The sequence below is a fragment of the Lotus japonicus genome, chromosome 1 (genome assembly GCF_012489685.1).
Source record: "Lotus japonicus ecotype B-129 chromosome 1, LjGifu_v1.2".
Taxonomy (NCBI): domain Eukaryota; kingdom Viridiplantae; phylum Streptophyta; class Magnoliopsida; order Fabales; family Fabaceae; genus Lotus; species Lotus japonicus.
In genome coordinates, this window is record NC_080041.1 from 10775958 (window position 1) to 10792296 (window position 16339).

The 16339-nt window shown below is 36.9% G+C and overlaps 1 protein-coding gene across 1 annotated transcript; it reads right to left on the reverse strand.

Moving 5' to 3' along the window:
* Positions 1 to 120: 120 nt before the first annotated feature.
* On the reverse strand, positions 121 to 4548 carry LOC130733558 (probable methyltransferase PMT23). The gene is made up of 8 exons (XM_057585782.1): positions 3825 to 4548; positions 2911 to 3060; positions 2242 to 2512; positions 2051 to 2161; positions 1723 to 1894; positions 1182 to 1436; positions 642 to 836; positions 121 to 503 (listed from the first exon to the last, which is right to left on the reverse strand). Exons 1-8 carry the CDS (start codon positions 4290 to 4292, stop codon positions 299 to 301), a joined length of 1827 nt encoding a protein of 608 aa, XP_057441765.1. The 5' UTR covers positions 4293 to 4548; the 3' UTR covers positions 121 to 298.
* Between the last annotated feature and the right edge of the window lie 11791 nt (positions 4549 to 16339).

Here is a 16339-nt window from a genome sequence, read left to right on the forward strand (position 1 = left end):
ACTGAAAAATGAAAATAGAAACCAAGCATGCCCTAAATTGTTTAATTTGCAAAATGGTTTTTGCCCTGTTGTCTGAGTCCATGCAGCTTGTGTTGCAAGGAAAAAACATGAACAAAACTATATCAAAAAAGGGAACCAAATTTTGTGTTTTTACTACTTTTAACAGATTTTACACTCGGACAAGATTGTCTGTCGACTAAAAATTCCTTTCGTAAAGTTTAACTTTTCGCTCTAAAATTTTATCCATAATACACTGAAACGTGGGTGTGATTAAACAATGCATCATGCTAAACAGCTTCTATGCATTCAGTTTCAAAAGCTCAGGACGCCAGAAACTCTTCCTGCCAACAAGAAACTGATTTTGATGCAACGTTACTGACCAGTGAAGGGAATGCAAGATTGGACTGAGCTTGCTTAGCATTTCCATGGAATCATGAACCAGAAGATATCCATCTGGTCTCAAGATGCGATCTATCTCCACAACCACATCCAGAAGGTCACACCTGACAAAGATCACTAACTGTCAAAACAAATCTTCACACAGAGATACTACATGTAGATTGAACATGAGGTCTAGAATAATAATAATGATAGGAGAAAGAACATGATCTTATAGGTATTAATTTGTTCAATAAGCATACCTTTGCTCAAGATATTTGAAAAGATGGCTAGAATGAAGGAGATCATATGTGCGAGGATAGGTATTAAAGGACTCGCACCAATCATGATACATTCCTATTAATCCCCTGTCCATTATAATAGAAAGAGTATCTGGCACATCAATTGGTACTACATTCATCACCCAGACTGGTAGATCAATCAGAGCTGCAGCAAATCTGAAAACAACACCCTTTGGAATCAGTTCCATAGAAACTTGGGCTAAACTAGCCAATTTGTTTTTGAAGCAATAACATAACGTAAATGCAAATTTTTGAGAAGATTGATGTCTACAAAGCTATACATAGATTTGCAGGATAAATCAACTAGTAGCATGTTTGAATCATCTTCTTTTTCCTCAGAACCAATTCTGAAATCCAGAAGCTACTCATATATGCTTCTCCTTAGAGTTGATTCTGAATTTGACTTCAGAATCAATTGTAGAAGGATTTCCAAACTTGCACTAATGTAAGGGGAAAAAATGGCAGGAAAGAACAACAAATCTTTAACTAAGTATACTTTACCCTCCATAACCAGCATTCATGTCCATAACATTTCGGATACTCGACCACTTAATAGGAAGAGCATTCACATAAACATCTGGCACCAACTCAGACCAGACCTTGCTATCCTTGAAGAAGTTATTGATGGCATCTGAATCAGTAGGTAAGCTGGGGGGCTTACTGGTAAGCCTTTGAGGCCAAGGCTTGGGCCAGCTCTGTAGGTTGCCCATACCATCAACTGGAAGAGGATTAAGGCAACTACTGAGTCTGGCATACCTAAACAAAATCATGCAGAGAGAAAAATAATCAGCAAAGGCAGTAATGTTCTTGTTTGGATACAGACTAAAGTTCACTTATTGAATTGGATAGGCTCCAGTAAGTGTTCTTTGGTCCACATCCAAATGAGATCTAACTAAACTGAACATGATAAGGCTACTATTGCTTTGAAATGGTCCACAACTCCACACATTTTCCCTGGTCCATTTTTTTGGGATCTTTCCTAGTTCCTTTCTTTCATATTGGTGGAAATATAAATGTCAACAAAGAAAGAATGAAAATATACCATGAGCTATTTTTCCCATCCTTATTTTGACATAAAGGTGGATCTTTCTCTTTACGTTTCTCATAACAAGAAGATGAGGTAGGCTTCTGGTATATGACAAGCCCAATTCCAGAGGAATCATGAGCCTTAGCCACAACCTTCCAGCACATAGCTTTTGTTATAGCTACCATGGCTGCAGTTTGAAAAATTAACACAAGGGATTAGAAGACAACCATATTAAAATCCAACATCTCCATGTATCAAATAAGATATATTGTCAATGAAGATAAAAAGCTTTTAACAAGACAATGATGCATATACACAGTGTGGATGAGAGAAAGAGAACAACCATTCCATACTTTCTGATCTCTTTCATCGTCACGATAAACTGGTGTTGCAGACCATGCAAAGAAACCGCCAGGTCTGAGAATCCTATTGAGTTCGTATAACGGTTTACCACCTGGAGTTGTGAACCACATTTGTGAATGAACATATGTATCAGAGATTCCTGATATAGAAATTAGAAAAGAAGATAAGTACCATCTGCATCCCAATGAACCCTGCACCGTGCACAATGGATCATATCAAACCCATTGTCAGGAAAAGTCAATTTTTGCGTTCCAATGACAGAAAGAGTTGCAGGAATTCCTCGCTCGAGAGCAAATTGTATCTGAGCTTCATGTTCATCCTTGGGGGCAAATGACATGGTAATAACATTTTTGTCAAGCAGATAGCCACCAAAGCTAGCAACACCACAGCCAACATCCAGAACAACCCTGACATGCTTTCCCCATTTAATTGCTGGAAATGTCTGGTGTAAAACAAAAAAATCCAGTAAACCATAAATCAAAGTAAGCAGTCAACTATCTTATAAACATGTATAAGGTAATAGTTTAAGTCATGCACAAGTCAAGATGGAACATTGTGTAGTACTCATGAAAAGAAAATTTAACAGAATCTCATTAACTTATATCAGATGAGACAATATCTCTTCATGATGTATTCATATAATATCAATATGTGTGCAATGTAAAATAGAGTTTTCACATTTTATGGTGGCTGGTTTGAAATGCCTTGGTTCTTGGATGCATTGTTAAAGGAATATTCTATAGCAGGCTCTCCAAATCTTTATTAGTCATACATGAATAAACGTGACTAATGCACATATCTTAATTAAGGTAAATTATGTGAAGCCATATGGCAGTATACCTTCTGTATGAACTTGATATATTGATCAACTCCATCTTTGAATTGAGTACCACCTCCTGGAAAGACTAGATATTCTCCAGACTTCACAACCCAGTGTTGGTCCTTCTTGTACTCAACTAGCTTTGGATAAGGGACATTATCATACCAAATCTTCAAAGAAAAAAGAAACATAAAACTCCATCACCGATGTTTTCATGACTAGATAATATGCCAGTCATATATTCAACTAGTAATAATCACAATCTCTTTCATGAGTATATAAGAAGAATTCAGATATGTAACCAATCACAAAGCAAAACCTCTTCAGAATACAGGTACAATTGTGAATAGTACAGCATTTTACTCAATGTGATGCAAACATGTAACTGATTACCAAGTATAAGTGTCTAACACATGCAGGATACCAGTACTTTGTTAAGAAGATTATAAACTTTTGCTGAATTAACTTCAAAACATAAAACTACCATGGTAATTTTGCATCACTTTCCAAAGCTCATATGCAAAGTAAACAAATCCACAAAAAAAACATAAAAAGATTTAAAAGGATTCAATATATAATACATTTCCTTTATATGCTGCAAAATTGCAATGGAGATGGATTCATTATTCATGGAGATGGATTCATTATTCATGGAGATGGATTCATTATTCATTAGACAACAAAAAATCTGAATGCACAGCAGGTGCATCTATCACATTCATGATTCAACCTATTAACACAATTTTAACAAATTGGAACCTTAAGTGCATTGATGATAAAATGCAGCAACGATAGCGAAACCACCAATTGATTCTCAGATATTTGCAAGGCAAAGGGCTAATTTCATTAATCAAATGAAACTGAAACAGCCTTAACACAACCACATGCATCCATTACAAACCATAAAAACTTCTTACCAAAGTAACAATCTCACCATGTCCCTGCTCTTAGGCCACGGAACTCGAACTCTATACCCTTTAGGAAGGGGCAGCAAACAGTTCAGACCAGTATCAGGACAATGCCTTTCCCTATGCTCCATGTGCCTCCTTGACTTCAAAGCCTTAATCGCCTTAGCATTATCTAAACATGGTATATAATCAACCGTCACATGATCACTACATAGCTTCCAATCAATACTCACATCACCAACAGCCTCCTCTGTGATATTGGTCACACTTGGTGGTGGATTTTGCTCATTCTCTTCAGGGTTTGAAGCAGAGTCTGTGGATACAGGGGAAGGGTTAAGGGGTGGTTGCTGAATGACATTAGAGTAGAAAACAAAGGTGTTGGAGGCAGTGTTGGTGAAGAGGAGGAGCAAGACACAGATGAACAAGGCTAAGAGAGTGAAAATGAATGGGTATTTTCTCTCTTTGAAGAAGTCTTGAACTGTAGTTGGTGCCATTTTTGTGTCTGTTCTGGTTTGAAGAGGAACAGAGTGAAGAGGGTTTAGGAGGAAGAATGGGGCATGTGGTTATCGATCTAGAATGAGATCAAAAAATTGCGATCATGGGTTTTGTTCTTTGAGTTCAAAAGATTGAAGCTTTGGTGAAATCAGAACGCAGCTCGAAGTCTATAGATTGTGATCTCGCACTTTTCAGTAGATTGTGTTCGACGCGGTGACACCGACAGTTGCAGAGTTGTTCTAAAGACTAAAGAGCAAAACTAATGTTAATTTAAAGTGTGATTAAGTATCTTAATCTATGGATTTTCCTAAATCTGTGATCAGACAAAATCTGTGATTTACATAAATTAATGCTCTGAGTGTTGAGTTTGGGGTAGGAGTCAAAATCACCTGTCTTAATTCTGTGTCTCCCTCTCTGTCCCGCCTATCAGAATTAGACACGTCAATTAAATATCCACATCACTATTTAACACCGTTATTTCTTTTAAAGCTCTCCGTTTACTGTCTTCCTTCCTTCGATGGTTGATTGAGCAAGCGGTGGCACAACGCAGATCTGGTCTAGAGACTATGCTTCTATTGCCATTCTATCACAATCGTGATTCTCTCCAAGCCTCCTTTTAGGAAGTTTTGGGAAAGATATGTTACTTCTCTGTAACTTTCGTCCTATTATTCCAATTTTGTATCCTCTCAATTCCGCAAAATAGCACCAGGATACAAAATATTTTCCATTGTGAGTTCCATTGTAAGTTTTTTCCATTTACCAAAACATATCTTACAGAGGCTATCAAAACCCATCGACTATGCTGTGTGGGAAAGCAACAGAAGGATGAGGAGAAGAGAGACAAATTAAAGAGCAGGGGAAAGAGAAGAGAAATGTCAAAGGCAAAGACATACATAAAAAAACAGATCTGGGCGCGGGTATGCATCTCCTTCGTGGATTGGGGATGGATTTCGCATGAATGGAGAGGAGAAGCAAATGTGCACACGAGAACGTTGAATTGGGGGCTTTGATTTCTCGTTTTTTCTTCGTCTAAAAAACTCAGATCTGGGAAACATCAGAAAAAAGTACCACAGATTTGAGTGGATTAATGGAACAGACGAACCGTGTTGTTCGATGATTGCCCTTCAGAAAGAAAATGTTTCGTGCAAGAGAGAGAGGCATTTAACGTCGTTAATCAAATGAAAAAACTGTGAAAATTGATGTGTACATTTTAAATGATGTGTCATGTTTTTATTGGGGTAGTTAGTATGGGGGATGCGATGGGCTATGTGGAATGAATGAAGTTTTGTTTACCAACCAATCACATTTCCACCTATTTTTGAGATATATGAAGATAATAATGAGAAATGAAATATGTGATAAAAATATAAAGAGGGATTGAAAGAGAAGGTTAGTGAAAGTGAAATGGAAAAAATAAAGTGAAGTGTAGATAAATCGTTATTCTTGTGGAATTCGTAAAGAAATATCAGTGAAAAGTTTGGATCACCACTTCTCACACAATTTCCATCACACTAGTGAGAGTCTGATAGATGTGAATAAAATGGTAAATGTTGTTAGAATATAAGATTAGAATATTCTTTATTTATTTACCAATGTAATTACGCATGTAATCAGGTTTAGATTTATTTGGATTTTATTATTAGTCAACTATGTAATTGTATAAATAGAGTGTTTGCTCATCAATAATATTCATGGAATACAATTCCTTCAAATGTTTCATTCATACTTTAATCCAAACTACATTAACGCTTTGTTTGTTAGGCGAGAAATAGGCAAGAGAGAGATGTTGCAGATGGAGTTAGCAAAGAGAAAGTGATTCTACCTGTGTTTGGTATCAACAAGAGAGAGTAGAGAGAGATATAAATTGTGGGTCCCACCTACCTTTTTTCATCTCTCCAAATTGAGAAGATTTGGGGAAGATTTGGGCTGCAGACCATTAATTGTCAAATATACCATTGCATTAAACAATTACACCACTCTAGTCATTCAGTTTTTAATATTTTTAAATTCAGGATAAAAAAGACATTTCATACATTCCACCTTACTCTCTCTTCTCCATCTCTCATCTATTTATATCATACCAAACAACCTATAAATCCACTCTATTTCTTACATATTTCTCTCTACTCATCTTCTCTCTTCTCTACTCTCTCTTCTCTATTTCTCTCTTCTCTACCAAACAGAGCGTAAGAGAGATAGAAATAGGAGAGGGGGAAAGAATGTGTGATGTGATAAAATAAGAAAAGAAAGTGAGTGAAAATGAAATAAACGAGAAGTATGGTGTGAATAAATCGAAACTCGAATAAAATATAGAAAAATAACAAATAAATGTGATAAAATAAAATAAATAAATAGGAAAAAAAGTGGAAATAAAATAGTTTGTAATTACTAATTTGGCTGTGAATCAATAAAAACTAATCAATGTCAACTATGGAACAATGTCTTATATATTTTTGTTCAAACTAGGGGTGTAATCGGACCGGATTGGTTCGAATTTAGGGTGTTTAAATGTCCGAACCAAACAAACATGTTCGGTTTGGGTTGGTTCGGATTTCATGATTTTTACTTCTAAACCCGAACCAAACCAATCCGATCTCAATCGGATTGATTCGGTTCGGATGATCGGATTTGAAATGAAAAAAAATTATTTGAAAATATGCACAAAAAATATTCTAAAAATGTGAAAAGTTATAAAAAAAATAGAAAAATCCAACATTTTTAAAGAGCAGAACATTCGATAAATACATAATTCATATAATCTAAATAAAACTAACATCTCTAATCCATAATATATACATTCAGGGGTTTTTCTAGGTCCAGTCATCGCGTGCGTGGCATCTAATGATTGGCTAAATTCAATAAAAATCCTACATGGCATTCATTCCTCCTTTCCTATTAATGTACACCCTTCTTCTTAACCTACACTACCCTCTATTAAAAAGCTTATATAAGACTCTAATTCATCATTCATCTCTCCATAATTTGAATCTCTCTCCATCATCTTATTTTCACAACTCTCAACATTTCTTGGTCTTCGGCCATTGATTCTCGGTATTCATCCTCATTTTTCATTTAATCGACCAGTTAGATCTGAACCTTTTTCGTTAACTATTAACAAGTTGAGCGTTTTTTCAATTGCAGGTGATGATTACCAGATCAAGGTTTGGGACTACAAGTTGTACATGGTGTTTATCAATTTCTTAAAAACCATATATAAGACTCTCCAATTTTTTCTTTCTCTCTCCATCATTTTATCACTGTCATCTGTAAGACCCAAGTTTTTAGCTTAGAATAAATTAGTGAAATTTCTTATTCACGAATAATTTCGATGTATCGTGAAGGGAAACCTGAACAAGAGTTTACCAAATGAAATAAATTTATGAAGGAGAAAGTTCATGAAAAGTCAAAGGATTGTATCGAAGTCGATTTAAGTTATAGCACGACTAATATCCATTTTAAAACCTAGGACAAGAACCTTAGGAAATCAAACTATGTTCCACCCTTGGAACACTATGGGAATAAAATTTCCAACAATCTTCCACCCTTGGAACACTGTAGGAATTTAGTCCAAAAATCTTCAGAGAAATGTTAGAACTTCTCTTTTTCCATATATCACAATCGTTTCGAGGCGAAACTCTAGGATCTACGAACGTCCGATTCCAATCATCGGAAGTTTGCCGAAACTAAAACCCTGATAGTTCAAGAACCCTAAAATGAACGGTCGAGGAAGACTTTTTATATTCGGAGCTTCAGATGAAGATTCCACACGCATACGCCCACTCTAATCGACGTTCCAAATCTTTCTTCAGAAGGAAGTTTCTGCATCCGAGGTCAAAATCATAAAGTGCATAAAGTGCATTTTAAAGCCGGTAAACATTAAAAACAAGCCTCGAAAACCAAAAATCATACTGATATTTCTTTGAAGAAATAGAAGATTCAGCGGGAAGAATATCGTGTCTAAAATACGTTGGAATCAGTAGGAAAAATCGGAATCGCGAAATAATCATTTTCTCGCGTTTTCAATTTCCTATATATAGGACTTCAGAAACTAAGAAAAATCACACCTTCATTTTCTTTCTTCTTCTTCTGCAGACCACGTTCTCTGGTCTTTCTTTTCTTTTTCTTTTCATTTTCTTTGTTGGTTGTGGGTGAGCTTGAGGGAGAAAGGAGGAAGAGTTTTTTTTCCGGTTCTTGCCTGATCGTTGCTCTGTTCGTTGCTACGCGTAGGCCTCGAGGTTCACAACTTCCATGCCCAACTTCTACTCACGAAGGTAAGGGTAACTCGGTTTTAGAGTGTCTTTGAGTCCTGCATGCTTTTATCGCACTGCATGCGTTTGAGATGAAGATGTTTATATTGATTGGCATTGGATTATGATTATTATGCTTGCAATGTTGTATGCTTGCTTATATTGACTGTTTCTGAGGCTTTTGCCAAACGTTTTCTGAAGGCTTCGGCCGAGTAAACTTATTGAGACGTGTGTCTCCGTTTTCTGAGAGGCTTCGGCCGTTTACTGGTTTCTGTCATTGAACTGTGTTGGTATGCAATTGAATTGAGTTATGCTTGTTGGAAATATGAATAACATGTGGTTTGAATTACCCAAGTGGCAATGAGGAGGTGTGGTCCTATCATTGTCCCGTCTTGTGTGACGTATATGCGGCGGTCAGGTGATTGTGTTCACCTGGTTGTCCTGCCTTGTGTGGCGATAAGCGGCAATGAGGTGATTGTGTTCACCCGGTTGTCCCGCCTTGTGTGGTGTAATAAGTGGCGGTCAGGTGATTGTGTTCACCTGGTTGTCCCGTCTTGTGAGACGTTAAGTGGCGAGGAGGAGGTGTGGTCCTATCATTGTCCCGCCTTGTGTGACGCAATAAGTGGCTGTCAGGTGATTGGGTTCGCCTGGTTGTCCCGCCTTGTGTGGCGCAATAAGTGGCTGTCAGGTGATTGGGTTCGCCTGGTTGTCCCGTCTTGTGTGACGAATAAGTGGCGGTCAGGTGATTGTGTTCGCCTGGTTGTCCCGTCTTGCGAGACGTTATTGTTTGATTGATATTGTTGATATCTGATTTGATGTTGTGTTGTTGAGGTTGTCGATATCTGAATTGAGATTATATTGTTGAGGTTTTTGATATCTGATTTGATGTCATATGTTAAGTTGTTGATATATGAGTTTAGTTATGTTGCTGGTTTATCTACCATGCTAGGTAATTAAATTTGAATAGCATGATTTTCTCTTTCATACATGGTAATTGCATGGAGTTAACCCTTTCTATTTGCTACTTGTTGTTTGGGCGCTTAACGCTATTAGGCGATGGTGAGCCTTCCGCTGAAGCTTAGCCGTTCGAGTTGGAGACCGTGACCGTGGGCGGTCGTGTAAAGGTGGATGAAGCGGTTGCTTCTTCCTTTTGGTGGACTATGTCTGAGTTTCTTTTCTCCATCTGAAAACTCTGTTGTTTAAACCTTATCTTCGCCACTGTTTCAGTGAGCGTACTTATTTTGGAAACCTGCTTACGATATTGTAAGACACTATTATTATATGTCGGGAACGGGTTGTTGAATAAAGTCTATGTTATATATTCAATTATGTTCAGCTGTTTCGAAAAGGGAAAAAATATATTGTGTTTTCTTAAGATTACGAAATAGTCCTTAGATTTTGTTAGGTAACTAATGTGACTCCTCAGTTGAGAAATTGGGGCGTTACAATTGTGGTATCAGAGCTTTGGTCTAGAAAACCAGAGCTTTTGGGTAGAGTGTCTGCTTAAGATGTTTGAACTCTGAGACCGATTGATGGGGTGTTAATCGGAGGAAGAGTGTGCTTGATTACTGCTTATGTAGATTATTTTTGAAGGTTGTTTGTAGGTGAATAACCTTATGCTAATTATCGTTAATTATACATTTGATATAAGTATATACATAGTTAGTCATTATAGAGCCTCGTGTTGTTCTGGCCTGAGTATCTGTTGTGGTCTTTGACTGTTCATGAAAACAGGAACAGGAGGTTTCCACAACTGGACGAGACTCAAGGTTCAGACAACATGAATCCGATGGAGCAAGCTATTGCTAATCTGACTGCCCTTATGGCACAACAAGTTACTAACACTGCCACAAGGGAGGAAGCTGAAGCTCAATGTGCTGCTGCTGCTGCTATTGTGACTGCACAAAACCAAGCGGAAGAGAATGCTCGCCGGGTGCAGCGTGAGGAACGCGAGTGGGCTGCTGCTCAGACTAGGGGTCTAAATGATTTCAAACGTCAGGATCCACCGAAGTTCTCTGGAGGCTTCGATCCGGAAGAAGCTGACTTATGGCTCCAAGAGTTGGAGAAGATCTTCACCTTTTTGCGTACCACTGCAGAAATGAAAGTGGATTATGCGACCTATCTGCTAACCGGTGAAGCTGAGTATTGGTGGCGCGGGGCTAGGGCTATAATGGAAGCTGACCATCAAGCTATCACTTGGGAGTGTTTCCGGGGAGCTTTTCTGGACAAGTACTTTCCTGATATTGCCAGAGCTGCTAAGGAAGCACAATTTCTGAGACTCCGTCAAGGAGGCATGACCGTTACTGAGTATGCTGCAAAGTTGGAGTCGTTGGCTAAACACTTCCGCTACTTTAGAGGACATATAGATGAAGGCTATATGTGTGAGCGCTTCATTGATGGACTGAGTTATGAGCTGCAGAGGGCGGTGCAACCGCTAGGGCTTAACCGCTACCAAGTGCTGGTGGAGAAGACTAAGGGAATCGAGGCCATTGATAACGCAAGGGAAAAGTACCAAGGTCTGAACAAGTCTAACCAAGGAAGTGGAGGTCCGACAAGGACTAACCAAGGAAGAAATGACAAGGGCAAGCACTATCAGAAGAAGCTATACCTCCGTTCCCAGGGTGAGGGAGCAGCTTCTGGGACTTTTTATCCCTCGGGCGGGGATGGGACTGGACAGAGACCTCTTTCGGTGAGCCGAGAGGATGTGACTTGCTTTAGGTGCAACAAAAAGGGGCATTTTGCTAATCGCTGTACTGAAGGTCCTCTGTTGTGCTGGAACTGCAACAAGCCAGGTCACACTGCCGTAGAGTGCAGGATTCCTAAAGTTGAGGTTGCTGCAAATGTTGCTGGGGCAAGAAGGCCTACTGCTGGTGGAAGGGTCAACTTCATTAGTGGAACTGAAGTTGATAAAGACGAGGGTCTAATCCGCGGTACCCGCGAGATCCCGGGTAATTCCCTTATCGTACTATTTAATTATGGTGCTACACATTCTGTTATAGACTTAGCTTGTGTGACGTGGTTAAAGCTAGATGTGACAGAATTACCGTTCGACCTGATAGTATCTATCCTTGTTTCATAAGGATATAACAGTAGAAGGAATAGAAGTTAAGAGACGGATTCTGATGAGAGGTCGTATGAGTTCCAGGAGTAGGATAGTATCTTTTGCAAGGAGGAGTGTGAGAGAGCGAAGGGATAATAGAGGTCCAAACTTATTAAAGATGTAGTAGACTTTAAGTCTGAGAATTCTTGTCCTAAGTGGATAAAACCTGGAGACTGTCAAACTTTGGATAGTAAACTAAGGATTTGATTGACATGGGAGTGACAAGGTTAAGGACGGAAAGTTCTAGCATTGAATTGCAGACTGGAGGTTATTATTTGTGAGAGAGTCACCAAGAACCTAAGGGCAAACGAGACCTTGAGGATAGCTTAGAAAATGTTATGTGAGGGAATGACACTCCCGAGTTCCTCTGACACCAAGTTTCGAGGACGAAACTTTCTTTTTGGGGGGTAGTATTGTAAGACCCAAGTTTTTAGCTTAGAATAAATTAGTGAAATTTCTTATTCACGAATAATTTCGATGTATCGTGAAGGGAAACCTGAACAAGAGTTTACCAAATGAAATAAATTTATGAAGGAGAAAGTTCAGGAAAAGTCAAAGGATTGTATCGAAGTCGATTTAAGTTATAGCACGACTAATATCCGTTTTAAAACCTAGGACAAGAACCTTAGGAAATCAAACTATGTTCCACCCTTGGAACATTATGGGAATAAAATTTCCAACAATCTTCCACCCTTGGAACACTGTAAGAATTTAGTCCAAAAATCTTCAGAGAAATGTTAGAACTTCTCTTTTTCCATATATCACAATCGTTCGAGGCGAAACTCTAGGATCTACGAACGTCCGATTCCAATCATCGGAAGTTTGCCGAAACTAAAACCCTGATAGTTCAAGAACCCTAAAATGAACGGTCGAGGAAGACTTTTTCTATTCGGAGCTTCAGATGAAGATTCCACACGCGTACGCTCACTCTAATCGACGTTCCAAATCTTTCTTCAGAAGGAAGTTTCTGCATCCGAGGTCAAAATCATAAAGTGCATTTTAAAGCCGGTAAACATTAAAAACAAGCCTCGAAAACCAAAAATCATACTGATATTTCTTTGAAGAAATAGAAGATTCAGCGGGAAGAATATCGTGTCTAAAATACGTTGGAATCAGTAGGAAAAATCGGAATCGCGAAATAATCATTTTCTCGCGTTTTCAATTACCTATATATAGGACTTCATAAACTAAGAAAAATCACACCTTCATTTTCTTTCTTCTTCTTCTGCAGACCACGTTCTCTGGTCTTTCTTTTCTTTTTCTTTTCATTTTCTTTGTTGGTTGTGGGTGAGCTTGAGGGAGAAAGGAGGAAGAGTTTTTTTCCGATTCTTGCTTGATCGTTGCTACGCGTAGGCCTCGAGGTTCACAACTTCCATGCCCAACTTCTACTCACGAAGGTAAGGGTAACTCGGTTTTAGAGTGTCTTTGAGTCCTGCATGCTTTTATCGCACTGCATGCGTTTGAGATGAAGATGTTTATATTGATTGGCATTGGATTATGATTATTATGCTTGCAATGTTGTATGCTTGCTTATATTGACTGTTTCTGAGGCTTTTGCCAAACGTTTTCTGAAGGCTTCGGCCGAGTAAACTTATTGAGACGTGTGTCTCCGTTTTCTGAGAGGCTTCGGTCGTTTACTGGTTTCTGTCATTGAACTGTGTTGGTATGCAATTGAATTGAGTTATGCTTGTTGGAAATATGAATAACATGTGGTTTGAATTACCCAAGTGGCAATGAGGAGGTGTGGTCCTATCATTGTCCCGTCTTGTGTGACGTATATGCGACGGTCAGGTGATTGTGTTCACCTGGTTGTCCTGCCTTGTGTGGCGATAAGCGGCAATGAGGTGATTGTGTTCACCCGGTTGTCCCGCCTTGTGTGGTGCAATAAGTGGCGGTCAGGTGATTGTGTTCACCTGGTTGTCCCGTCTTGTGAGACGTTAAGTGGCGAGGAGGAGGTGTGGTCCTATCATTGTCCTGCCTTGTGTGACGCAATAAGTGGCTGTCAGGTGATTGGGTTCGCCTGGTTGTCCCGCCTTGTGTGGCGCAATAAGTGGCTGTCAGGTGATTGGGTTCGCCTGGTTGTCCCGTCTTGTGTGACGAATAAGTGGCGGTCAGGTGATTGTGTTCGCCTGGTTGTCCCGTCTTGCGAGACGTTATTATTTGATTGATATTGTTGATATCTGATTTGATGTTGTGTTGTTGAGGTTGTCGATATCTGAATTGAGATTATATTGTTGAGGTTTTTGATATCTGATTTGATGTCATATGTTAAGTTGTTGATATATGAGTTTAGTTATGTTGCTGGTTTATCTACCATGCTAGGTAATTAAATTTGAATAGCATGATTTTCTCTTTCATACATGGTAATTGCATGGAGTTAACCCTTTCTATTTGCTACTTGTTGTTTGGGCGCTTAACGCTATTAGGCGATGGTGAGCCTTCCGCTGAAGCTTAGCCGTTCGAGTTGGAGACCGTGACCGTGGGCGGTCGTGTAAAGGTGGATGAAGCGGTTGCTTCTTCCTTTTGGTGGACTATGTCTGAGTTTCTTTTCTCCATCTGAAAACTCTGTTGTTTAAACCTTATCTTCGCCACTGTTTCAGTGAGCGTACTTATTTTGGAAACCTGCTTACGATATTGTAAGACGCTATTATTATATGTCGGGAACGGGTTGTTGAATAAAGTCTATGTTATATATTCAATTATGTTCAGCTGTTTCGAAAAGGGAAAAAATATATTGTGTTTTCTTAAGATTACGAAATAGTCCTTAGATTTTGTTAGGTAACTAATGTGACTCCTCAGTTGAGAAATTGGGGCGTTACATCATCACAGTTCTCTCTTCCTCTGTTTTTTTTGCAGCTTCTCACTATTCTTCATGATTGAAAGACATTTTTCTAATCATTATTTCCATACATGTTCTCCTTAATCTATTTTCATGTTGTTGTGTTTCATTTCTATTTTTTTCTGACGATCGATCTCACTTACATTGTGTTACCATCGTTTTTTCTGATGTTTTCACATATTCGTATACATTTTTTCGTTTCCGGTTTATGTGTTTCCATTTTATTTATTTTCAGGTTTTGCAGTTTTCATAACAATGGATCTTGGAGATTTTTTTTTAAATTTCATTTTTTTTTTTCAGTTCCTCATTCGATCTCTTTGATGTTCTTTTAATTTTGTTTTTTATGTATCTTCCTAGATCTTGATATCGTTTTGGAAGTTGTAATGTGCAGAACTCACTAATGGAGGTTTAAGTGACTTACAATTTTGCTGATCAATTTGCATTTGCTACCATAACTTTTACTCCACAGGGCAAAGTAAAACTGACGAGATATCACGACAGAAAGGAACAATGCCCTCTAATGTTTGAAATTTCGGATTGTGATGTTTATGGCAATATGCGGCGTTTCGAAGCTATAATGTGCAGATCTCACCAATTTCGTTGTAAAAGTATAAATCACATATTTTAGTCTTAATTGCTTTTTCATTCTTGAGTTATTTATAGTAAAATAAAACACAAAATTATTGTTATTTAATCAATTTTAATTGTATTCAATTCATTTCCTTATTTGTAGAAAAATTAATGACGACATTGGTTAGTGATTGAAATATCAAATTTTTGATTTCGTCAAAACAATTAACAATTATTCAAATTTGAAAACATTGATATTAAATTAATTGTTAGTCAAAATTGAGCAATAACTCTTCCATTATCAGTTTTATTATTTAATTAGTCTTAATTGCTTTTTTAATTCTTGACTTATTTATAGTAAAATAGAACACGACATTATTGCTATTTAATGGATTTTAAATGTATTCAATTCATTTCCTTATTTATAGCAAAATTAATAACGACATTGGTTAGTGATTCAAATTTTAAATTTTTGATTTCGCAAAACAATTGATAATTATTCAAATTTGAAAACATTGATATTGAATTAATTGTTTGTCAAAATTGAGCAATAACTCTTCCATTATCAGTTTTATTATTTAATTAGTCTTAATTGCTTTTTAATTCTTGACTTATTTATAGTAAAATATAATTAATTACATTTTAATGCATTAACTATTTATTTATGGAAATTATTATTCTAAATTAATTGATTAATCCATTCTAATTCCTTATAAAAAAATTTAATGACGTGAATCACGTTTTCTTTGTTTTAAAATAATTTCCATTTTTAAATGAAAAAAATGTTTTAAATAATTAATTACTTTTTAAATTCATTAGCTATCTATTTAAGTAAATTAATTTTTGAAATTATTTATTTATTTCCTTCAATTTCCTTATATAAACCACTTAATTATATTAATTTGTAGTCAACTCATAAAAGACGTTAAATTCTATATGAAATTAATGCTTATTTCGCGACTTTAAAAAAACTCATTTAAAATAATTAATTACATTTTAATGCATTAACTATTTATTTAAGGAAATAATTATTCTAAATTAATTTATTAATTCCTTATATAAAAAATGGATGACGTGAATCACATTTTCTTTGTTTTAAAATAATTTACATTTTAAAATGAAAAAAAATGTTTTAAATAATTAATTACTTTTTAAAATCATTAGCTATCTATTTAAGGAAATTACTAATCGAAATTAATTATTTATTTCCTTCAATTTCCTTATATAAACAACTTAATTGTATTAATTTGTAGTCAACTCATAAAAGACATTAAATGCTATATTTGTTTT

What these genes read in the sequence shown, in the direction of transcription:
- LOC130733558 (XM_057585782.1), bottom strand. Translation starts at nt 4,292, where the DNA reads ATGGCACCAACTACAGTTCAAGACTTCTTCAAAGAGAGAAAATACCCA. An exon ending in ATATCAAGTTCATACAGAAG is followed by an intron (nt 2,513 to 2,910) that starts GTATACTGCCAT and finishes GTTTTACACCAG; the next exon opens with ACATTTCCAGCAATTAAATG. An exon ending in AGATCAGAAAGTATGGAATG is followed by an intron (nt 1,895 to 2,050) that starts GTTGTTCTCTTT and finishes TTCAAACTGCAG; the next exon opens with CCATGGTAGCTATAACAAAA.